Raw genomic sequence first — 25,783 nt, forward strand, 5'->3', positions numbered from 1 at the left:
CACGCCTGCGGACCCCTGGGCCTGATCTGCAGGTTGGTCACATGTCAGCTCACCCTGCGGGCACGGGTGGCGGTTCCGCTCCGCCCCCACTCCAATTGGGGTCACGTGACCACCACACCGGCAGGGCCTGATCCGGGCGTGGGAGAAGGATCTGCTCTGCCCCTACTCCAGTTGGGGTGACATGTGTACCACACTGGCAGGCCACTGGGCCTGACCCGCCAGGCTGTCACAGGTCTGTTTACCTTGCAAGCGCGAACCGCGGCTCTGCCCTGCCCCTCCTACCACGCCCCTATACCACTGGGTCGCGGGTCTGCCCACCTTGCGGGTGCGGGTGGCGACTCCGCTCCGCCTCCTCTCCAATTGGAGTCACGCGGTCACCACGCTGGCGAGCCGCTGGGCCTGCTCCGGGTGCTGGCGGCGGCCCGGCTCCTCCCCTCTGGCTCCACAACAAATTGAGGAGACTCGGGTGTCTGTGCCTCACCCCCCCTACCAGGAGACCAACTGTTTCTGTCACTCCTGGTATTGATGAAGTTCTCTCCTCTGCGGCTTTCTGATGACATCAGATCTCTGCCATGTTGGTATCCTATGCGAATGGCAGCATTTCGTTCCCCTTGCCGGGCAACCAAAGCAACGGGTGAGTCCTGACCGGCCCTCAGCAGGACCCGGACCGAGAAGCAGTTTCCGCGGGCTCCTAGCCCCGGGCCAGGGAAGTTCCGGGAGCCGGAACTCGGCCGCTTCGTGCTCGGTGTAAGCTCCTATAAGTGTAGGCTCCAAGAAGCAGTCCCCGCGGGCTCAGTTCCGGGAGCCGGAATTCGGCCGCTTAGTGCTTGGTGTATGCTCTGATAGGAGCAGGGTCCAAGAGGCAGCCTCCGCAGGCTCCGCGGCCCTGGGCCAGGGCGGTTCCGGGACGGTTCCGGGAGCCGGAACTCGGCCGCCCCGCGCTCGGTGTTCGCTCCGATAAGATCAGGTTCTAAGAAGCACCCAGGCACTGAACCCTAGCACTCTGTCTGCAAGTCGCAGGCGAATTGCAGCCTGAAATTACCTGTTCTATGGCTGAATGAGCTGCGGTCAGTCGAAAACAGGTATGGTGATGTCAGCTTTCCAACATGGTGGCTGCTGGCCTCCTCTGTGGTCTGACCGGTGTGGAGAACCGAGATGGACCGCTTCCTTCCACCGTCTCGAACCCAGAATTCAGCCCTGAGTACGGTGCTTGCACGGCTGGCAGAAACTGCAGCGCTGTATCCCTGCGTCGCTATCTCCTCGTTTCCCAGCGCGCGCTGCAGACTCTAGCCCCGGGGCGATTTGCTGAATAAGCAGTGTTACCCTCCGAGCGACAAACCTCTCGCGTTTGAGTCCCCGTAGCCGATCCTCGTGCGATGGAAATCCTTCCTCCAGGTTCCGGAGCACCCCACTATTGCTGGAAATTCCTAACAAGATATCCTTTAGCCGTCCTGACTTGTCATACTCCCACACAGTGAAGCAGCACACGGGGGCAATGCACTCCCCTCGCCGCCATCTTCCCGGGTCTGTCTTTTTATTTTAAACAAATGACATCAAGAAAGATACTCACTGAAATGTTAATGAGGTTCCCTGCAAGTGGTAGGATTCCAGATAGTTTTTATTCTTTCTTTATTATTTTCTGAGTTATTTTGAGTTTTTACATGAATGTATGTATTTTTACAAAAATAATAGCTTTTCCAAAAACAAAAACAAGACATTATGATACCAAATAAGCAACTGTATTCCAAACTCTACCTCAGTCAAACAAGAAGCATACATTGAATAAACTGTGCCCAATGCGTGGATACCATCCATGTTGTTTTCCCAACTCCAACTGTTTCTTCATGAATCCTGCAGAGAGTTCCATAGCAGCTTGCACTCGTGTCTTCCCAAAGCATCATTCTTAATTTTTGTAGAAACAAAGGCTGACTTTTTGTTTTCCTAATTAATTTGTTTATATTCAGTCCAATTATAATAATTACATTAATAAGTCTAAGAGGTTGATAAGCACTAAGTAACTCAACTTAAGAGATCAGAAACGAGTGGGTGGCTTAGATCAGGTTCCCAGAAAACAGATACTGAGATGGAATCTTGGAGATGAGGAGTTCACTGATAATTGTCAGTAAAAACATCAGTAAAGAAGAAAAGAAAGCCCAGAATCAGGCAGAGGGAAAAATGTAATGCAGTAACAATGGAGGCCCCCGTCAATACCAAGAAGGGTTCTAGAGCTGAGATGATTCTTTTAAAGTTGTACCAAAACAATGCAAGGATCATAAGCTCCTCTGTCTACTGACTGGTCTTTGGATGTGGGCTGCCTCTGGGGCAGGAGTGTAACTTGAGCAAGGCAACTTCCTTTTCCTAAGGACAATTGCTGGAGAGGAATTCAACAGTGAGCCTTTCAACACTCACAGAAGCTCATGGGATGGGAGTCTGAGGCCCGGAGATTGACAAGAGTTGTGCCCACAGCAACCACAATAGTCCAGGCTCACACCTGTTGGATCTACTTGCTTCATATAATGTAATTACCTTATATGGAGATGATTCCTCCAGGATTCTTATTGGTCTTATTTCCTGAAAACTTTATAAAAGGAAGGTTAGTGGAATGAATGATATCTGCCACCATCACAGCTAATCTCAAGGCCACATCTGTTACTCATAGTCTCCTCTCTATTTCTCAATCTAGATTCCTCTCACTGTCTCTCAACACCTTGGCCACTCCAGTGGCTGGTATCTTGTGGCAACCCAGACTCTCATTCTAAAATGGACTGGATCCTTGTTACCATATCCTTCCAACTATATCCTTTGTCCATCAAAATGAACAGAGGAGTGCTAAAGAAAAAGAATTATTCAACGACACTTGCTAAAGCATGATAAAGCTGACTATTCTGGAATATCATGATAGGTATAGGGACCAAGTGGAAATTTAAGGCTAAGGATCAGGGTAGGGGTCAGTCGATGTACAAAAATTACTAAGAGGAAACTCAGTCTAAAGGGGAAATTCTGGCTGAACTGACGTAACTAGATTCTTGCTGAAGATAGGCCAGATTGATTAGATGGCCAACTTGGAGATAATGGGGGATAATGGACCAGACCAGAGATACAGGATGACCAGATATTGAAGGAGACGGGATCTTGCTAAACTGAGTTATCAGGATTCTTTGTTAAAACTGGATTTTATAAAGAAGCACAGAGATGAGTCTATGAGAAGTTTCAGGAAACTGATTAAAGTTTGGCCAAGCAAAGAATCTTTATCAAAAGTACTAAGAAATGCTTCTGTGGATTTCTTAGGTGTAAAAATTACTGTTTCCTGCTTTGGTTATGAAACATAAGTGCTATTTCCTTCTGGGAAGTAAGTTCAATTACTCTTTAGTAGGTTGATTCTTTGGTTATCTACTAAACTTTTAACACAAGGAGCCCTAAGTGACTGGACAATACCTGTAACTGGATATTTACTGGTTGATAATAATTCACCTAATGGAAGCTTTGAGTCACCTTTGAGAACCAAAACCTTTAGACCCAGACACAGCCTGTCATTGCAAGGAGAAAAAGGGTAAAGGCAGAGGCCAGTGTTCCACTCTGGTTCATCGTCTCATACAGCCGACTTGCTGGGAACACAACAGTACATCTGGTCACTTATTTGGGGTGCACACTGTGTCCTGGAATGTGGAGTCCCTTATTCACAGAATATCATGTGCAAGCTGACACATAGCTTCCCCTTCAAAAGACCATTTTATTATTCTCTTGGATTGGCAGCTTTTGGATGATGTGGCTTATGAGAGGTCCAATAAATTAGGTCTCTTGTTCTGAAAGGATGTAGAGAGACTAGGTTGGTTATTTGAAGTTCAGATACTGGTACTGGCTGAGGTCCTGTGATGAGAAAGTCGATATATGTCCAGAATAGATCTGGTTCCAAACAACTTGTCAACAAGTGTTCAATTGATCTTCTTGAGGGATGATGCTGTATTGGGAACTCACCTTGGGTCTATCTGGATGGAAGGTTAAACTTTTTTTGGCCTTGGTAGCTGGAAACCCATGGTGAGGGGCCCATGTATAGTTTTCTTTGCTGTCATCGTAGTCATTCAGTTCCTGAAGGCAATGTGCCACCACTGGGCTGGGTGGCTGAGTGATAGGCTGCCTGACATCAACTGACCATGTCATTTTGTTTACTTAGTCATTTTGTGCCTCCTCCATAGTGGGTACCTTCTGGGGGGTATGAACATGTAATACCAAGATATTCACACTTCATGCCCCATTCAATAGGCTTGCCCAGGTGCTTCCCCCCAAGACTTCCTTCTTTCTTATTTTCTGAACTGTGTCTTTCCTGACTTCCCAGCTAAACTACACCCATGGACTTATTGTCTATTTTTATCTTCAGCCCATCTCTCTTACACAAAGACAATGACAAGGTACACTAACTGAAGCTCTCCTCAATGTTTCCATTCATTACTGTTTAGGAGTTCCCCTGATTTAGGTTTAACCCAAAATTTAAATTTTTTTTTTTAGTTTACCTTTATTTTATTTAATTACTTTTATGTGGTGCTGAGGATTGAAACCAGTGCCTCATACATGCTAGGCAAGCACTCTAACACTGAGCTACAACCCCAGCCCTGGTTTAACCCAAATTTTAACTATTCTTTTCTGCATAAGATACTCCTAAGTAAAGATACTAGTCATAGACTGTAGAAAATATTGATCATAGACTATAGAAAATACTTGTAAATTACATATCTGACTTATATAAAAATGAATAAAGAAATTTGAAAACTCAACAGTAAGAAAATAACTCAAAACAAGCATGGAAAATTTTTTAATAGATACTTCACCAAAGAGGATATTAGGATGGCAAGAAAGTACACAAAAAAATCAATCAATGTCATTTGTCCTTAGAGAAACACAAATTTAAATCACAGAGAGATACCATTATGTACCTATGAGAACAACTCTAGAATGGATTCTTGATGATGTCAATACAAAACAAAACAAACACTGGGAATACAAGATGGTACAGGCATTTTGGAAAACAGGTTAGTGGTTTCTTATAAAGTTAAACAATACATTTAATCATCAGCCCAACAATCTCACTCAGATATTTTATTAATGATCACCCTGAATTGGAAGCAACCCAAAAGTCCTTCAGTTAGTGAATAAGCAAACTGTAATCATCCACACAATACAAAACTACTCAGTAATTTAAAAATGAACCACTGATACAAATAAGTAATGGAATAATTTCAAAAGCATTTATATTCTTTGAGAATAATCCAGAGTTAGAAGACTAGGTACCACATGATTCCATTTATATGACAATTTGGAAGAGACTTTCAAAGCAGTGGTTGCCAGAGGCCCAGGGTGGAGAGTAGGGGATTGGGGGAATGGAGTGATTCTGCCTCTTGATTTTTGTGGTGGTAGCATGACTAAATGCATTTTTCAATACTAACATAACTGAATACCAAAAATAATTAATTTCACTACATATAATTTATTTTTAAAAACTAGAGATTTCCAGTTTTAAAACAGCTGATGCTTTTACTGGCAGTAATTCACTATTTGATCTTACCTGAAAACCAGCATCTTTAAATTTGTTGCTATATAATATAGACCATCTGTTTTAAAATAGCTTTCTTATGATGTCACTTTTAAATATTGGTATGTCTAGAAATATATAGGAAATAAATTAGACTTGACCTCAAAGGGCCTACATGCTTAATTGTATTTCTTTCCCTTCATACTTGGAAATATAAATTTAAGTGACAGATAGAGAAAAAAGATCATTCCCTTGTAAACAGTTCAACCATCCACCCACGCAGCCCACCCAGTATTCTGGGGGTGACACAGCTTCCATTCTTGCAAAGTTTCCATGTCTTTCTGAGCTCCTGTCCCCAAGGAGGAGTATGCATCTGTTTGGAGGGGCTCACACACCACTCCAATTGCTTCTTACAGAGCAGTGAAACCCAGGACCCCTCCTCCATCCTGGAAAGTGTTCTGCTCAAGGCCCACGCAGGTTTATAAAGGTAATGGTATAACTTTCCAGTACAGTAGTCCTAGTGACCAGAATGGCTTTGTACAAAGAGCAAAATCTTGCCAGTTGCCACCCTCCCCCAGCTACTCAGCATATTTTGTTTTTCAGACTTGGATCAAGAGTAGGAACCGAATCTCTGTAGTGGTCTTTATATGAGGAAGTTTCCCTTTTTTTTTTTTAAATTTTTTATTGTTGGCTGTTCAAAACATTACATAGTTCTTGATATATCATATTTCACACTTTGATTCAAGTGGGTTATGAGCTCCCATTTTTACCCCATATACAGATTGCAGAATCACATCAGTTACACATCCATTGATTTACATATTGCCATACTCGTGTCTGTTGTGTTCTGCTGCCTTTCCTACCCTCTACTATCCCCCCTCCCCTCCCCTCCCCTCCCCTCTTCTCTCTCTGCCCCCTCTACTGACATTCATTTGTCCCCCTTGTATTATTTTTCCCCTTCCCCTCACTTCCTCTTGTATGTACTTTTGTATAACTCTGAGGGTCTCCTTCCATTTCCATGCAATTTCCCTTCTCTCTCCCTTTCCCTCCCACCTCTCATCCCTGTTTAATGTTAATCTTCTTCTCATGCTCTTCCACCCGATCCCTCATCTACGGGATATCCCTCAAAGCAGAAAATCATCCTCAGCAACTTCTGCTATCAGAAAGATACAAATAATAAACTGAATAACATTTCCCTTTCACTCAGATGTTTGTTAAATGCTTTGTGCCAGAAGCTTCGAAATATAAAAACTGCGACCCATATCTAAGTTCTCTAGCTCTAGCATGCTGATCCCCCAGGTGTCCCCCTCCCAGGGATCTCGTCCACCGGGCTCTGAGGCGGCTGGCCTTCCCGCCGCCGGGCTCCGGCCACCAGGGGGCGCTGCGGCCCGCTCTCTCGGGAGCGGCGGAGCCAGCCCGGTGGGTGTTTCTCTCTCCCTCTCGCGCTCTCTCCTCCCGGCCTCACATCCGGGTCTGGAACGCGGCCGCCGCTGTCAGTGTTGGTGCGGGCGCGTTGGGGCCGGGCCGGGGCTCAGTAAATGGCGGCGGAGGGAGGCGGAGCGGCGGCCACGCTCAGCCCAGAGCCCCCGAAACTTTAGACGCGAAGCCCCACAACTTTCCGGGAAGTGCTGCCGCTCCGGGGGCGTGGACGGAAGGGGAAGCCGAGGCGGGAAGTCTTGGGGAAGCGGCGGGGAGTGGGGAACCTCGAACCCGCGGCGGGGGCGGTGGCTGAGTCCGCCCGTGCCTCGCGCCGCCGCGGCCCCCGCCTCCTTCTCCGCGCTTCGCGGCTGCTGGAGCCGGGGCCGCGCGCCGTGCCTAGCCCGGGACTGCGCGGGGCCTCGCAGGCGGCGGCGCGCGGAGCCCAGCCGAGCCCCCTCCTCGCGACCTCCGGGCCCTGTTGCTCGGGCGCAGCCGACTCGCCAGAGGCCGGGGCTGAGGCTCCGGGCGTCTACGGGGACCGAGGAGGAGGCCGGGCCGCGCGGCCACGCGCAGACCCGCCGGCCCGGGGTCGTGGGGCCGGGCACCGGGTGTTGCATGCGGGGCGGGGCAGGGCGGCCGCGAGCCGGAGGCGAAGATGGAAGGCTTAACGCTGAGCGATGCGGAGCAGAAATATTACTCGGATCTCTTCTCCTACTGCGACATTGAGAGCACCAAGAAGGTGGTAGTCAACGGGCGGGTGCTGGAGCTGTTCCGGGCCGCGCAGCTGCCCAACGACGTGGTCCTCCAGGTAACGCCGCGTCCCGGGTTTGGCCGGCCGCCGAGGGTAGCTTCCCCGCGGCTCGGGCCTCCAACCTCCTTCCTCCGGGAGTGGGAGTGGGCGCCGTTTCCAGAAGGGCTGGTGGTGAGCAGGTTTCCCCCAGCTTTCCAGCTGCGGGCAGGGGCCGCAGGTGCCCGGGTGGCCGCGACTTGCGCTGCGGCCGAGGGGGAGGGGTCGTTCCTAATTAGAAGAAACTCCTGTGATGGAGGTAATGGTCTGAGGAGCCCTGACCCCTCATCCCTTGACTGCTCCTGAATCTTTGTTTTCCAAGCACTGGAAGAACACTTACCATGAAGAATCTTGGGTAGTTAATGTGTTTGAATCTTAGATTCTGGTACATGCCTAGCTCTTCCGTTCCTGCAGGGTAGGTTACCAATATAGGCGAAATGTTATTTTAATTCTTGAATTAACCCTGACGATCTCATAACGTGATTTTTGTAGATTTAAGAAGATAAAAAGCAGTTTTTAAAAGGAGACAATTCTTAGGGAAATTAAGAAGTTCGAACTTTCAGCTAATTGTTTACAAGTAGATTTTAAAAAAAACTTGTAAGTACTCATAGGACGTGTGGCTGATGTAAACTGGACAGTGTTTTCCAGTGGACATTGGATTATATTTGTTGAAATTTGTGGGTTTAGGTTGGGAGGTAAGTATTCAGTAGCTTGAAGTGGAATGTGCATGCTTGCTTCAGTCTGTAGCCTTGGAGGTAAGCAGGGTAAGTTAAGACTTCTTTACCATATCTGTTTTTAAAGCAGGAGGCTTCCTAGAAGTTCTTAACTAGTGTATGTGGTGAACATCAATGTTACTGTTTAATGATTGATAGCTGCTAGTAAGAGTCTCACTACACGTCTAGAACACGTTTTAAGCTTTCATTGATCCAAACCAGTTTTTTCAGATCTCCAAAACTGAAAGCCAGACACATAGGTGTAATGCAGTGGACTGCAGTAGTCTTGAGGCCTGGGTTTTTGACTTCACCTCTTGTCAAGTAAAATTGTGACTTTGGGTCAGGCACTTTCCCTCTGAGAGCATGAGTACTGTATATTCATTTGTAGAATCAAAGTTGCTTATCTTCTAATAAAAATTATGTAAAATATAAAAATATCCACACATACACTTCTGATTTAGAAATTACCTGTGCCTTAACTAAGTTTGATCATTTTGCATAATCCTGTATGTTTTATATTGAATTTTTTAAAACCTGGGGAGAAAAAGTTGAGTTTGTTAGGTGCCGTGAAGGACAGGTAGAAGGCCTAAATTCATGCTGTGGGAGAGACAAATGGTAAATATTTTAGTTGTCATTGGCTACATATAGTCTCTACTTTTTTCTTTTTTTGACTTTTAAAAATGTGAAAACCATTTTTAGCTCAGGAACATAACAAAACAGGGTTTGTAGTATGCTGACCCTGCTAAAGAATGGTGGTAGTGTGAATAACTGCACTGTCCCCATATAGATTTGAAGTAGGACTTAAAGAGGTCTGGTCAGAACATGCTCGCTAATGATTCTGCTCTTTTTATGGAACAAAACATACCTTCAGGTCAGTTAGGAACTAAAATGAGAAACCTCCCATGTTCTATTTTGGTTTATGTCTTTGGGGCAGGAAGAGTTGAAATAAACTGACTTTTCATCTTTTTAATGGTGCACAAGACTTGATGTTCAATATATTACTTAGGACAGACAAATTAGCATCAATTAACCTTTACTTGAAATATATTTAGTCTAATTAATCCAAATTATGTTTTGCTCAATTTTATTAACATTCAAAAATTAATTTGTCATCTTTTTTATAAAGCATTAAATAGCTTTACTATTCAGGATCCAGTGACAAATCAGAAGCTATAGTAATTCCCTGAAGAAGGACTCTTGTGGTAATATATACAGTTAAGCATCTGATTTGAAAAATCCAAAATGATCCAAAACTTTGAGGGCCAATATGATACCACAAGTGGAAAATTTCACACCCCAAAACTTTGTTTCATGCACAAAATTATTAAAAATATTGCATACAGTTATATTCAGGCTATGTGGATATGGTATATATGAAACAAGTGAATTTAGTTTTAGACTTGGATCCCATCCCCAAGATATTATGTATACGTAAATATTCCAAAATCTGAAAAATAATGAAATCTAGAACATTTCTGGTCCTAGTCATTGTAGATAAAGGAAGGATACTAACCCTGTACTAAATATCAATCTGGGCATTTTGAAGGAAATTTACTCAAGAGTTGGCCTAAGACATAAATGTGAGATAAAAGCAAAATATGAGCCCTATTTCCCTTAGGGAATTTGGATTTTCTAAAAAGTTCTCCACTGCTTTCTAAATAAGAGTTATTTGGGGCAACTCACATACTATACTGAGTACTCAGCAGGACTAACAAAGAATAAGAAGCTCTTAAGGATCTTGTAAATTGTGGAAATAGTCATGTGTAACATAAAGCAGAACGTGAAGAGAGGGGTGCAAAGTATTTTGTAAACACGGAGGAGGTATGACCAGATTTAATTGGTCGTAATGATTTAATTCAGGTGGGCTTTAAATTGGTGTGAGGGAGAGGGATAGAATGAAAAGAGCTTCCAGGCAGAGAAAAAACATGACCAAAGGTGCACCATGGTCCTTTTCAAGGACTAGTAGATAAGCAAGTTTTCAGGATAATGGAACTTAGAGGCCATTTTACAGAAGACTGAAAAACAGGCAGGAGACTTCATATGTATTTTAGTAGGTATTGGAGACCTCTTGAAAGTTTTTGAGGGTGAGGAAGGAGGCTTTTTGAGAGGTCTGGAAGGATGGTAGTTAATGGCAACCAAAGGAGAGTAACAGCAGTATAATAGAAAAGGAGGAACTGGTTGAAGAGCTGCTGGATAGTCATTATACGAAGTGCCTTGTGGGAATAATGTTTAATTTTTAGGCCAGATTATCAACACTGTGTGGGGAGCTTTGAACTGATTGTGAGCAAAGGCAGTAGATTTAAGAGAAAAGACTGAACAGGGGTACTTTAAGAGGCCTTTGTCAGTGCCATGGTAGTTAGAGGAAAGCAACTGGACGGTGACTAATGTGTGGGCTGATTTTGTATCAGATATGAAGTAATGAGGAGTTGGGCCAGTGGCACTCAGACATGGAGTGAGGGGGTCATAGAGATTGATTTTTGCCCCCAGCCAAGGTGGGGCATTTGGCAATGTCTAGAGACATTTTCGGTTGTCATAACTGGAGAGGGGAAGGCCGAGTTCTACTACTGGCATGTAGTTAGTAGAGATCATAAATTCTACTAAATATCCTGCGAGGCACAGGATAGCACCCCACAACAAGAATTATTTTCTCCAAATGTCAGTATTGCTGACCCTGAGAAATCCTGACCTGGATTCTGGTGGTAGCAGTGGAACAGAAAATGAGGATAGAGATACAATAGTGATTATGAAGATAAACTTGATAGGTCTGGGTTGCCTGGCATTATTTAGGTGGGAGAAGAATGGGACAAGAATTATTCAGTGTTGGGTACCACTCACAACTAGAAAAGGGCAAGAAGAAGGCCTGACTTTTTAAAAGAGATAATGGTGAGTTTGAGGTCAGGCATTTTGAAGTGTTGGTGCAAATCTCCAGAGATAGTTAGAAAGGGGATTTGTCTATGATGAATGTTAGTTCTTACAGTGAAGTTCACATTTGGGGTGTCTTCCTCACGTAATTGTTGGGGGTAGGGGCTAGACAGTGTCTCACACTGTGGGCATGCACACACACATCAGGGCCTTGATTGATCCAGTAGTTCTTACTATTGTTAATAAGCATCATGAGAGAGGGCTGAGTCATCTGGAGGAATGAGTGTAGAGAACAATGAACATAGAACCAGAGCTGACAGAGGAAGGAGCTGGCATTTATTGGGTAACTAGAGTCCATTTACCAAGCAAATCATTTTCATTCTAGATCTCATTTGATCCTTGGCACCAACCCTGTGAAGTGGGTATTCTGGTTTATTAACCAGAAACTTGATAGGCAGAGAAGTTAAATAACTTATTTATCAGTAGTGAGTATTTCTCTCTTACCATCATTCATTGTCAACTTCTAGCTCTATCTTCCCTTCACTGTTAATGTGATTCTGGGGCAAGGTGGAGAATAAAATTCAGTTAGATTTTGATTTGCCCATACTTTTTATGAAGAGTAGGGATTTATTTGGTTTTGAGTTATATGTGAATTTCCTCTTTTGCATAGTAAAGAGTTTAATGTATGAAAATGTCTTGAAACACAACAACTTCAAAGAAAGAGGGAGATTCTTGTTATCTTGGACACACATAGAGACACAATTTTATATTATAGCTGTCAGACATCTTAAGGTATGTTCATTACACTTGTTTTAAAATAGCAGTGTAAAACCTATTTTGGATTAAAGGGTTGGATTTTGAAGACAATGTCAATAGACAAAATCAAGGAGTTAGCACTTTGTAAAATTGTTCCATGCTACAGAGCTGAATAAGGGGGAGAAAAATCTGGCTCATAGGATTTAATCATAAGGAATTTTAATGTGCACTGAACCAGAAAATATTTAATGTTGTGTCTTAAAACAACTTTTCAGAACAAATTTACTTTTTAAAGATTAGGAAAGGTATATTATTTGCCATATTATCTGTTTTCTTAGCTTTCACTTAAAAAAAAATCTCTATTCTCTATTTTGGGAAATATCTTAAAACTGCATACAGACTTTGAATACCTAATAGCTTGATAAAAGGTTCTAGTACTAACTGTTCTTTATTGAAGTTTGTAAGCAGTGTACTCTATTAATGAAGCTGAAACTCTTTAGATCATTTGTGTTGAGCAATTTCTTGGTAACATTTGAATTTTGTGTATAAATTTAATGGGTGAAGGCAACAAAAACAAAATATAACCATTTTGTCTTTCCTGAAACTTGTTCAAGTTGGTTATAAGTTCTGTTCATTAGTGTTAGGTCTAAAAATAGGGAAGCACAGTTTCATTTATGCATTGAAAGATATAAATTTATTAAAAATGTCAGATGTGTTACTTTGAAGTAGTGGGTTTTTTAAATTTGTAATTCCCAAATCACTAAAATAATTGTAACAAACTTAAAAAATAAAATTATCTTAATCAGACATTTTCCTGTGTACGGCTGAAAAATGCTGTTTGAGAAAGAAGTCACAATTAATGTCTTTATGCACTGTCATTTTTACTTTTAAATTTCTCTCCATTTAGCTTCATATCATGATAGTTTTAGTTCATATGTCCTCCCCGCATCCCTCAATATCCCAGAGTTAGAGTTTTAGTATTTGGGGGAAATTATGCTGAGCATTTTGACAAAGCTACAAAAGAGCATAAGAAGTTGGTAAGAAACACTAAATAAACATGGGAGTCCTGGCTTTAGCTAGCTTTGTGGACCTTGAACAAATCACATAATGTCTGAGTTTAGTTTTAGCACATGAAATGATTGGGTTGGATTATTGTGATATCTGACTCAAATGAATATCATCGTGTAGGGGTGGTTACTCTTTTCAGACACACCCTAAGAAAGTGGCACAGATTTGTAATTTGATTCGTTATTTTAACACTTCATTTGGCTTCTTCACATTTCTTTGAAGGATTTAAAGAGGAAAGTCTTAAGCCTAAAATTTTGTAGTAATTATAAGAGGAAACTGAGGGAAGGGTCCTAAACTCATGGTGTATAATTCTTCAAGGTGTCTAGCTGGAAAGAATTTGAAATAGGTGATAGAATTTGGCATTTCTGATACTTTTCTTCAGATAGGTTTCATTTTCTATAGCTTTTCCTGGGATGCATCTTTTCATTCATCTCTTCTGCCTTTACCTCATTTGTTTCATGGAAGTTAAATCATACACCACATGTATTTTTTTGAGATTTGGTAAATTACAGAACTTTGGGTTTTTAAAAATAATACATCTGTTTTGTTTAAAAATGGGCTATATGTTGAAATTGAGTTCTAAATTGTTAAATATTACAGCCAGAATTTATTAGACTATAACTTTTGGGTTGTTGATTCCTTCGAGAGTCTGGTGCACATACTGGATATTGCTTATAAAACATAATTGCACAAAATTTTGCATATTATTTGAGGTTGTCGACCTCCTCCAGCCTAGTCAAGCTTGTCTCATTTGTCTCTACATTAGTATTAAGATAGAACAACTGGACCTGTGAAATGCTGAAGATAGATCTTTCTTAAATCAGTGTTTGTGATCACTATTTATATTCAGAGTATATATGTAGTTTTGAGAAATGTCTTCACTCCCTTCATGGATTATAACTGTGCTAATGTTAAAAGGAAAAACTGTACAATAACAGAAAATCATTGGGTAAGGAGGCAGTGGGGACCTACTTGTATGCAAGGGAAGGCCTCTCAGATGAAGCATGAACAGGGAGGGGAGTGGGAGAGAGATGTTTTTAGTATAGAGAAAACTATGTGAAAGGGATGAAACTATGAAGAACTTAATATGTTTAAGGAAATGAAAGCTAAAGCATTAGGATATGAAGGGAGAATGATATGGACTGCATACTGCATGGAGTTTGGATTTGAATGGGATTGTATAAGAGTTTTTATTCAGGGAAGTAGCATTGTTGGATTATATTTTTAAAAAGATCACTCTAACTGCTGTGTAAACAAGGAATGCTGGGGCAAGTAGAAACAAGTTGGTCAGCAGATATGCAATAATCTGTGCAGGTAAGCTAGAAGTGACTTAATTTTAGTGTGGTGGCAGTTGGATGGAGAGGAGTGTATATATTTAAGATTACTTGAGGTGACAGAAATAGTAAGGCATGGAGATGGATTGCATATAGAATTTAAGGGAGAAGAACTCAAGGAGGTTGTTGCAAGTTGCCATTTTGTAATGTTTAGGAAAGGAATAGGTATTTGGAGGTTTTAAGTTTTATTTTGGTGGATGGATAATGGTGAGTTCAAGAATTTCCCTTTGTTCATTTTAAATTTAGAAAAGCTTATGAGATTGTCAATTAGGCCTTCACAATGGAGGATCTACAAGTCTCAAGGAGATATATGGCTTGGAGATATCAATTTGAGGATTGTCTGTACACTGGTGATTGTGTAAGCAATGGCAGTAGACAAAATAAAAAAGACTATTAAAAAAAGAAAGGATTGTCTATAAATGGAGCTATGGAGAACACTGAACATTTCTAAGCTGGGAAACGGGAAGGCCTCCTGGGAAGGAAGACTAAGGATAACAGGAATCGTTGGAGGACAGTGTGGGGGGTGGGGGGATGCCTAATGTAAATCATATCATGGATACCAAATGAAACAAGTGTTTTAAAGGAGGGGACAGTCAATTGTATTGAGTTTGGTTGAGAAGATATGGGCAGAAAAATGTGGCCATGGGACTTGACAACCTAGAGGTCATTGATAACTGTAATAAATCAGTTTCATGAACTGGATACCAGATTTAAGTGACTTGAGAGATAAAACGATGGCGGAGGAAGTAGAGATGTGATGTGTAGATAGCTTATTAAAGAAGTTTGCTTATGAAAGAGAATAGGTATAGAGCAGAAACTGGAGGTGAATGAGGGTATAAAAGAATTTTTTTTTTTACTTTATGAGAATAAGGAATATTGCAGCATGATTTTAGTTAGAATTGATAAAGGAAGGAAGGAAGCAGACCTTGAGAAAGCAAGGATGGTCACGATCCGGATTCCATAGAGTCCTTTGATGGGAAGGGCACCATTTCCTCAGTTTTAACAGAGGGGAAGAAAAGAACATGAGTTCAGAGACAAGTAGTTATGTAGATTTAGTTGGGGGAAGTGATTTGGATGTTCTGGACTAATATCTTCCAGTTTTTCTACAAACTGAGTCAAAATAAACAATGTAATAGTGATATGAAATCTTAATATAATAGTAAGAAAAATTTACAGTAGAACCAAAAGATTGGAAATACTTAGGAATAAATTTAATAAGAAAAGTACCAATTTTTTAATATGGCAAACTACAAATCATTACTTGTAAACCAAAGATTTAATAAATGAAGAGATAATATATGTTCATTGAATGTTGAGATGGTAGTTCTTACAATCTTTATCTGTAGATTCAACAAAATCCTAATTGGACTTTTTTTGTAGAAATTGTTGATCCATCCTGAAATTGATAAGGAAATAAGGACCCAGAATAGTTGAATTAAAAAAAAAAATAGGAGACTTGTCCTACCCTATTTTAAAACGGACTATAATGCTGTAGTAATCAAGACAGTGTGATTGGCCTAAGGTTAATAAACATGTAGATCAGTAGAACAAACTGAAAATCCATAAAATGCCTGACATTTATCATCAGTTCATTTTTGAAAGTGCCTGAACAGTTCAATGGGGAAAGGACTTCTCAACAAGTGGTTCTGGTACAGTTGGATATCCATATGTTTAAAAAAATATATTTAGACATGTTGTTTCTACTTTACACCATACACAAAAGTTATCTCAAAATAGATCATGGAGGCTGGGGTTGTGGCTCAGGGCTAGAGTTCGATCCTCAGCACCACATAAAAATAAAGATAAAATAAAGGTATTGTGTCCAATTACAACTAAAACAATTACAACTAAAACAATAAATACTAAAAAAAATAGATCATGGACTTAATTGGGAAATTATAAAACTGCTAGATGATAAAAACTAATAGAAGAAAAATCTTTGTGACCTTGGGTTCAGCTGAGTTCTTAAATATGACACTAAAAGCATGAGCCAAAAAGAAAAAACTGATTAACTGAACTTTATCAAAATATTTTCAAACTTTTGACACTTCAGAGGATACTTAAGAAAGTAAAAGACAAAGCACATATTGAGAAAATTTTGCATGTTATAAACACGATAAAGATCTCTAATCTAGAGTATAGTTAAAAATCCTACTATTTCCGCTATAAAGAGAAAAGGAGTTTAAAATGGTCAAAGTGGATGTTTCACCATAGAAGATAATATGAATGGCCAGTAAACATATGAAAAGATGTTCAACATCATTAGTCATTAGGAAAATGCACATCAAACCACAGTGATGTATTGTCACATACCCAGTAGAATGACTATAATTTAAAAGACCTGTAATACCTACTATCAGTGTTGTGGAGAAACCAGAACCTTTATACACTGCTCTTGGAAATGTTAATGGTACAGCCATTTTGGAAAACATTTTGGCCATTTCTTTTCTTTTTTCTTTTTTCTTTTTTTTAGCCATTTCTTAAAAGGTGAATATACACATACAAACAAAATTGTTTGTAAATGTCTGTTAGCATTATTCATCATGGTAAAAAACTAGATAATTAAATGTTTATCAGGTGGTGTTTTAATAAATAAAACATGACATATCTATAGAATGGAATACTACTTTGTAGTAAAAAGGAACAGATTATTGATATATACTACAACAAAGATGAATGTTTAAAACATGCTAAGTGACAGAGGCTAGGCACAAAAGGATTACCTATTATGTTGCTTTTATATGAAATGTTTGGAAAAGACAGATCTATAGAGATAGCCAAACAGTGGTTGCCTGAAGCCAGTGTAGGAGAAACAGTCTTGAGGGAAATATTTGGGGTGATAGAATAGGTTGGTGTGATGGTACACAACATTATACATTTGTTAACTCAGTAGGTTGTGCACTTATCATGACTGAATTTTGTGTTGTATAAATTGTATCTTAAAGCAGTAAAGTTAGCCAGGCATGGTGATACACACCTGTAATCTTGGCAGCTCAGAAGGCTGAGGCAGGAGGATCACGAGTTCAAAGCCAGCCTCAGTAACTCAGCAAGACCCTAATTCTAAATAAAATACAAAGAAAGGACTCGGGATATGGCTCAGTGATTAAGTGCCCCCGAGTTCAATTCCTAGTATATATATATAAAAAAAAAGAAAGACAAAGTTGTAAATTTTTTTTTAATTTATGAAATACCCATCCTGAAGAATGTGAAGTTTGAGTGTGATGAATGAAGGACTTTGTACTGCATATATAATTGTAATTTAAAAACTGCAACATAATTTAATGTAATCTGGCTTTTGGTAAGGTACTTGTATTTTGAAAGGACAGATTTTATGTGTGGAGAAGATTGTCATATAAAGATGGATTATAACTGAGTATATTTAAATGAAGCACCTATAATAATTTCAGTTAACATTTATTCATCTCTTTTTGTGTATCAGGGATTATTCTGTGTTTGTTACATGTATTAACTTTTTTTAAGACAGAATGTTGAAATGTTGCCCAGACTGAAACTCCTAGGCTCAAATGATTCTTCTGCCTTAGCCTCCTGAGTAACTGGACTATGGGCTATTGGCATGTGCCACCGAATCCCACTAACTTTTTTTTTTTTTTTTTTTTTGACAGTACTGAAGATTGAACCTGGGTGTTCTACCACTTAGCTATATCCCCAGCTTTTTTGTTTTTTATTTTAAGATAGTTTCTCACCAAGTTGCCAAGGCTGGCCTTGGACCCGTGATCCTCCTGCCTCAGCTTCCTGAGTAGCTGTGATTAGAGGCGTGTGCCTCCACATCCAGCTGTGACTAATTAATTTTTTTATAAGTATATTGTTAGATTAAAAGTGGCTAAAAAAAGAATGAATTAAGGTCAATTTCCATCTATTGAATTTGGGTGTTATGCTGAATTTATATACAATTAAGTTGAATATTTGAATTTTATGGGAAATTATAGAACTGTAATGCCTCAAAAATAATTTGAATTTGAATTAATCATGTCTGACAAGTAATAGTTTTAATGAAATAGTAATTTCAGTCCATAGGACTGCTTAGGGTTGCTTTCTTCCACTGGAGTGATTACTGTCACTATCATGATTATTTTTGAAGTCTAAAAGCTTCTGTTGTTACTTAGAGGAACTGATTGAAGTCTCTATATTTCTAATGGATGAGTATGAACTAATAGCTAGAGTTTGGATTCAATCCTTTAAATTATATGAGCATGTTCCTTTGGATAAAAATCATTGTAAAGAGTACTGATCAAATAGTGATTATTGCTTCTTTTTGCCTGTGGATTATATGAAAGGTTGTATGTGGAATTTAGAAATATCTGTATCTTTGAAAAAAGAAATATTGTCTAGAAATTATTTAAGAGTATTAATGGTTGTCTCACCTTGATGTCTCATTGTGAGTAGGATGATTAGGGGCCTTACTATTTTGAATTTTATTGACATATTATTAATAGAAGAATTTATGGGTTTTTCTTTTTTTCTAGAGTACTTCATTATATTTCATATAAAGCATTTAATTAAACATCCTTCTAATTTTCTGTGACAGTAAGCATTGAGTTTAGTCAAAATAGCATAGACTTTGGAATGAGACAGTTCCAGATTTGAATCTCTACTTGGTGCTTATAAACTTCTGATTTTTTTTTTTTTTTCCTTTTGGTACCAGAGATTGAACCCAGGGATGCTTAACCACTGGGCCACATCCTCAGCCCTTTTTAATATTTTCCTTAGAGACAGGATCTCAGTGAGTTGCTTAGGGCCTCACGAATTTGCTGAGGCTGGCTTTGAACTCCCCATCCTCCTGCCTCAGCCTCCCGAGTTGCTGGAATTACAGGCATATATGCCACTGTGCCCACCTAAACTTCTCACTTTGAACATGAGCATTTTACCTATTAGCATGTAACTTAATCTGTCTTGAAGGTTTTATAATACCAAACTGAAATGTAGTGACAACTAGCATAGTACCTGTTGCTTAGAAGGTGATCAGATAGGTTTCATTTGCTCAAGTTCTACTCTGCATGAGAAAACGAATACTTTGTAGTATTTTGGTTTTAATGATAAAACACTGTCGATTTTTATTCACACCTAACTTTATGCCTTTTGTGGTGTTAACTTAATGCTGCCCCAATCCTTTGATCCAGTCATTTGCATTTTATTTTTTCCTTTTACTGTGTAATTAAATTAAGGGTTTGTTCTTCTGAAGTCACGTTTACCACCAAAGACACACATAAAAGATGCTTCTGAGGTTTTCAGCCTATAGAGCTTACAGAATAGTGATGCTATAATCAGGAAGTGAAGGGGATGGTCTGGTTTTGTGGGGAGACAGCATGCTGAATTTTGAACATTCTGAGTGAGATGCCATATTCATTTCATTTGGGCAACAAGGGTAGGTGGATATTTGAAAGCATGAGAGAAGCATTTGCGTAGCTTCAGAAGCTTGGGCAAAATTTGTTCTGCAAATGAGGCCATTCGCTGAAAAAACAAGAAATGCAAACTTAAGTTTATTAATATTTGAAGTGTCCTGCATTTAGGCAATTAATTCAACTATTGCCTTAGTGCATTCCTTGGAGCATACTGTTTGTTGAATTAATGAATGATGTAAATACAGGATATTAAATTTTTAAAAAATTAATATACAGAGAATAGCAATTCACTGAAGCCATCTCAAAGGCAGCATAGTTCTACAAGATAACTAACCCTCAAAGAGTTTGTATACAAACCTTCAAGAATCTGCCAGTTCTTGTGTGTCATAAAGAGCATACATTTTCTTATAAACAAAATGGGGATACCAACACCTGTCAGGCTTATAAAGATTAAATGAGATTCTCTGACAAATGGGAAGTGTAAAGCTGCATTGAGATGCTGATGCCAGAGTATGGGCTAGACTTCGCTATCTATAAAACTCAATTCTCTAAGTGCAATTTACTAAGTGTCCAGGGTTTTGGGAGTTACTTAAATAGCTAAAGCCTATTGTATGATTAATATCTATTATCCTACTTCCATCCCTTATCTTTGCTCTCTAACATATCTTTAAAGTACTCAGAATCTTCAATTTATTTATTTATTTTTTTAGTTGTAGTTGGACACAATACCTCTATTTCGTTAATTTTTTTTATGTGGTGCTGAGGTTTGAACCCAGGGGCCCACACATGTGAGGCGTGCGATCTACCACTGAGCCCCAGCCCCGTCAAATATAAATAAATATAAATAAATAAAATAAAGATCTATCAATAATTAGAAATTTTTTTAATTAATTAGACTTTTACAAGTCACATCGAGGGGCTCATTTGGGTGATGTAGCACTGTTGACCCTGCTTACAGAGTTTCTCAGAATTACTTTGAATCCTGTTAGAATCTAATACTGTTTGTTGAATTAATGAATGAATCCTCTGTCTTGTCTTGTCTGAGCATGTCTTAGAACATTTGTAGATAAATCTTAAAATAGTTCCTTTTGCTACATTTATTTGGATGTCACTGATTATTTTTAATAATTTGCAAAGTAAATTAATTTTATTAAAATAAAGAGATATTTAAGGGCTGGAGTTGTGATTCAGTTGTAGAGATCAGCACACATATAAATAAATGAATAAAATAAAGGTCCATCAACAACTAAAATTAAAAAAAAATAAAACTTAGACACATGACTTTTGAATTGATTGTTAAATAGAATTCTTTGTTTCAACAAAGCAAAGTTAATCCAGAGCTACTTCAGTAAATCTAATATTCATTCATTTGTGTGACTAGTTGTTAGGGATTTAATGCAGGGCCTCAATACAGGCTATGCATGGGCTCTACCACTGAGCTACACTCCCAGCCAGTTTGACATTTTTGAGGGCCTGCTTAGCTCCATAGAAGACTGAAACTTGAGAGAAAGTTCCATAACATGATTTGGATATCCTTAGCATGTAGATGGCAGTTTATGAATAAGATTAGCCAGGATGAATTTGTTGAGTGAAAGAAAGGAGAGAATGAGAAAGAGTCTGAGGCAGCTGCCTGAGGCATTGGAGGGAAATGAGCAGAGAAGCAAGGAAAGGGTATGATAGAAAGAATAGTTTGTCACAAGAAGCACAAGTCAGTATTAAACTTTTTGGAGGTATACCAGTGAGAGATTGCTTCCTGACAGTTTTGCATAGTATTCCTTCAAAAATATTTTTTATTTAGACTTTTGACTAATTCCTACTACATTTTCCCTTACATTCTCTATACTATTAACTGAGGTTTTATTGAAACTACTGTATCTTTCTTGAGCCAGAGCAAATCCTCAAATTATATTCAGATACTTACAGACCAATTTATTTTTACTTAGTCCTTGATTTCCTTCATAAGTTTTACCCCAGGTATGTTTATCTAAATAATCTGAATCATTAAGTAACATCTGTATGAGTGTTATATGGCATTTCACGGAATTAGAAAGGTTTTTGAAAGGTTTTTGAAATATTTAAATACTTTCATTTAAAAAAATTTTTTTAAATAATTTTATTTATAGTGGCATTAAGAACATTCACATTGTTGTGCAACCATCACCAACATCCATCTCTAGAACTCTTTTTTTCTTCCAAAATTGAACTTGGTATCCATTAAATAATAACTCCTCACCCTCTTCTTCACCTAGTCCCAGATAACTTATTTTAAATTTTTTCATATAAAATACCATGTTTTTGTTGTCATTGTTGTTGTTTGCTTATTTGATGTCCTGTTTTTTGAACTTTTCCCTGATCATTCCAACCAGATAACCCTTCCTCCTCCTGTAATCTTCCAGCACTGTCCTATGTTAGCACTTGTATATATTTTTTACTTTTAGGGTCCTCTACATGTATCTCTGTTTTCATTGATAGGTGGCAAACAAGTTGAGGGCAAGTTTTAATTTAGCCTTGTTTTTTCCCTCAGGTCACTTTGTTTATGATAAGGCACCAAAAGCCTGTTAAGACTAGTTATTTGGTGCTTTAGAACTTCATTCCTTTAGTCTGATGGTGAACATGCCCACTAAAGACTTCACCTTAAGGTATTGTTACCTCAAGGCTGTTTGCTTTATTTTATTTTTTAAAGATGATAAACTTCACTTTATTATTGAACTCACATGAGTTTCTTTGTGCTTCAAAGACATAGTTTTCAGTTGTTGAACTTGACAATGAGCAAGTAGAGGTAGACAAATAATGTAAATAAGGAAACAGGTCAGTGGACTTTCTCAATTTAGTTAAACTCTGTTGGAGGGAAAGTGAAACATTCTCTTAAAATACATGATGGGAGGGAGAGCGTATCAAATCTGGCAGTCATGCCTACTCAGCCTTAAAAGCTTCTGCCAGTTCAGCCCCACATCTCAAGTCTTATTTCTGATTATTCTCCTAATGTGAACTTTGTGTTCCAACCAGCATATCTGTTTTCTGTTTCTCACACAACTTGCTTATTCTTTATCAGTTTCTTTTCATTGTTTTGCTTTCTTATCCTCCATACTCTCTCCCTACTTCTATGCTTATTCTTCCCTCCTTTTAAAAGCAGGACTTAACCTTAGACTTTGGAAATCCTGATCTGAACAACCTCAGTCTCACTCTGAGACTACTTGCATCCTACCCATCCTTTTATATGTGTTTTGCATTGTGTTGATTTTTATTCATTTATGCTGTTGCCAATTTATGCCATTGATTAGATGCTTCTCCATTATATTTACCTCAACAATATTAGAAGAAGGTTGTGAATAAAATTCGGACTTCTTTCCTCTCATGAACTCATGATGTTGATTGAGAGCAGCAAAAGCACAAAGAAAACATTGACAGTTTCTTAGGGCAAGCCAGTTGCTTAGCCTTGCTATATTGCTATGCATTCAGACAGGAGTGGGATGATAAAGTTAATGCAATTGTGGGCTCTTCACCCAGGGGATTAAAAAATCCGGGTAGTGAAGTTTGCAGTCTTGAATGTTCCATTGCCTGGCACTGTGAGTACTCTTTCCCCACCCCAATCAACATTCTGGGCATGAGGAGAGAAAGAGGCAAGAACAGGAACAAATAACACTGAATTCTGTGAGCTCTGACTTTGCTGGCAGACATTGCCAGTTCCTCCTCCTCCCTTTCCAGAACTAACTCTCTCTCTCTCTCTCTTTTTTTTTTTAATAGTAGAGTGACTATGAAAAGTTTTAAGATAAGCAAAACTATGAGTTTATTGGCAACTGAAAATATAAATTAGGGTAATATCTGAATATCTGGCATTGTAGCATATATTTGCATTCACAGAATGTAATAGAGCACAACCTCTACAGAGTTCTATATTACCTGTCTTCAAGTGCAGAAACATAAATCAACTTAGAGATGAAGGTACACTCTTAACTCTTACATGGAATCACAGAGAAAGCACATTTCCTGGCACAGGCCATTAGACTTGTGCCTTGTGCCATGTCAAAATTACATATTGAATTATTTGTTAAGTTTGGTGTAAGTCTCATAGGACTATGAGAAACTGCAGTGATCCTTTGAAATCTAAGAGTGTATTGTGTTTTCTGTTTGCCTTCAAAAAAAAAAAATGATGGCTAGAGGAGTTAAGGTTAGTTTTTCTGTTTACTACCCACATTTTTGAACCCCTAGAGATAGAAATCTTTTACTTCTCTAATCACATTTTCCTCTAAGACTTGATCCTGGAGTAAATCCAAACCTAAATTTTTCTCACTAGCTCTAACAAATGGCAAAACCAGGAATTCTCATAGTTACTAATTGTATCCTGCTTATTTTCTACATAGTGTTCTTTTTGCTTCTGGTGTTATTCATTTGACCCTGCACATCCATCTGCCTTCCTATTTTTCCTTTAACTGCAGAATAACAAATGACCCAGATTTCTTCTTTCCTAGCCTGTACCCTGCCTACTCTCCTTAAGCACTTATAATTTAATATTTGTAAAAAATATTAAACAACCCACCCCTCCAACTTTTAAAGGTATTTATAAAGTTCACTTTTATCCTACTCACCAAATCCAGAGACCTTTTATTAGGTCTTATTCTGTTTTACCACCTCCCTGGCAGTCAACACTGGATAACATCTTGGTGGATATATCTTTTTGTTCATCATGGTGTTAAAGTATTCTGTCTTTTGCATCCTGATTGTCTTCATATTCTTCCTCTTACTCAGAATCGGCTTTGACGCCTCCTTCCCTTATATTCAGCTTACAAAATCCTGAGATTCTTCAAAAGATCTCAGCTAATTGTTATTTTCTTTCCCTGTCATTACTATTATCCTAGCCCTGATCACCTGCATGCAGTGGCCTCTTAAATATTAACAGAGCTTTTCTGTAGTTACTAACAAGTAGAATAGACAGGTGACTTAAAAATTATGTGATAATTTTTAAAAATGTTCAGGAAGATTAGCCTGGCATTTAGAGCCCTCCCTAGCTAGCTCTAGTTTACTGCCTAGTCCTCTCATCCCCACTGCCCTGCCCCTCCTCCCCTCACACAACCATTGAATTTTCTACCTTGTTTTGACTTCCCCAAAACCTCCCCTGTACTTAGGATCAGATCAGATCAGGCTCCTTTAAGCAATTTTTTTCCCCAACCCATATTAACCTTTAGTCTCAGAGTAATAAGTACTAACTGTATTGTACCTATCATGAACCAGACATTGAGCTATTTGGTATAAGTTTAAATTTAGAGATAGTTATTTTCAGTTTTCAGCTATGAGAAACCTGGAGCTCTAGAGAGGCTGTATGCTCAACATGAGCTGGAATTCACATCCTCCATTTTATGGCAAAACTTATGTTCACGATACTAAACACTTTGATTCTTAAAATTACAGCTTTATGTTATGGCTTTTTAAAAAAAATCAGATTATGTGTTATTTGCAGCTAGATAAGATTTTAGGGAATAGGGTTGTGTATTAGAACTGCATTAGAACTTTTTGTGTGTTTCCCCAAACCCAGTAGGTACTTTGAATATAGCATGTGAAAACTTAAGACAACATTTTTTTAGAAATTTCTAGAGTGCTGCTAAGTATAATAATTAGTTCATCTCTTTATCCTAGAGCATTTGATAAGATGTTTGGAATACAAGAAAGACTGTAGATATAGCTGCATACTTAAAGGGAGGCAGCAGAGTGGCCTTATGTTGTTTTCCAAAGTGTGGGATGTACCCAGCAAGATGTGGAAGTTTTTCAAATCTGATTATTTAAGGAGAAAGTTTCAGCTTGGTGCTAGTAAGTTAACACCTTTCTAACACAGATTACTGTTAATAAAGGACAGGTAGGCCTTGATGTAGCACATTTAGCAATTGATGGTATTTGGCTGAAATTAAATAACAGTTTTGTTTTCATTGAGTTTATTATTTTTAAATTTTCTATTTCGGGAGATATTC

The 25,783-nt window shown here is 39.0% G+C and overlaps 1 protein-coding gene across 10 annotated transcripts in view; it reads left to right on the forward strand.

Annotated features, from left to right (window-relative positions):
• The first annotated feature begins 7,504 nt into the window (after window positions 1-7,504).
• The window catches only part of Reps1 (RALBP1 associated Eps domain containing 1), a 76,209-nt gene continuing 57,930 nt past the window's right edge, over window positions 7,505-25,783 (forward strand). For all 10 annotated transcript variants that reach the window (XM_027938455.3, XM_027938456.2, XM_027938457.2 and 7 more), the window contains exon 1: window positions 7,505-7,751. In XM_027938455.3, the coding sequence (XP_027794256.1) occupies window positions 7,599-7,751 (153 nt within the window). In that variant the 5' untranslated portion in view covers window positions 7,505-7,598. The remainder of the gene's footprint in view (window positions 7,752-25,783) is intronic.

The sequence above is a fragment of the Marmota flaviventris genome, chromosome 6 (assembly GCF_047511675.1).
Source record: "Marmota flaviventris isolate mMarFla1 chromosome 6, mMarFla1.hap1, whole genome shotgun sequence".
Classification (NCBI taxonomy): domain Eukaryota; kingdom Metazoa; phylum Chordata; class Mammalia; order Rodentia; family Sciuridae; genus Marmota; species Marmota flaviventris.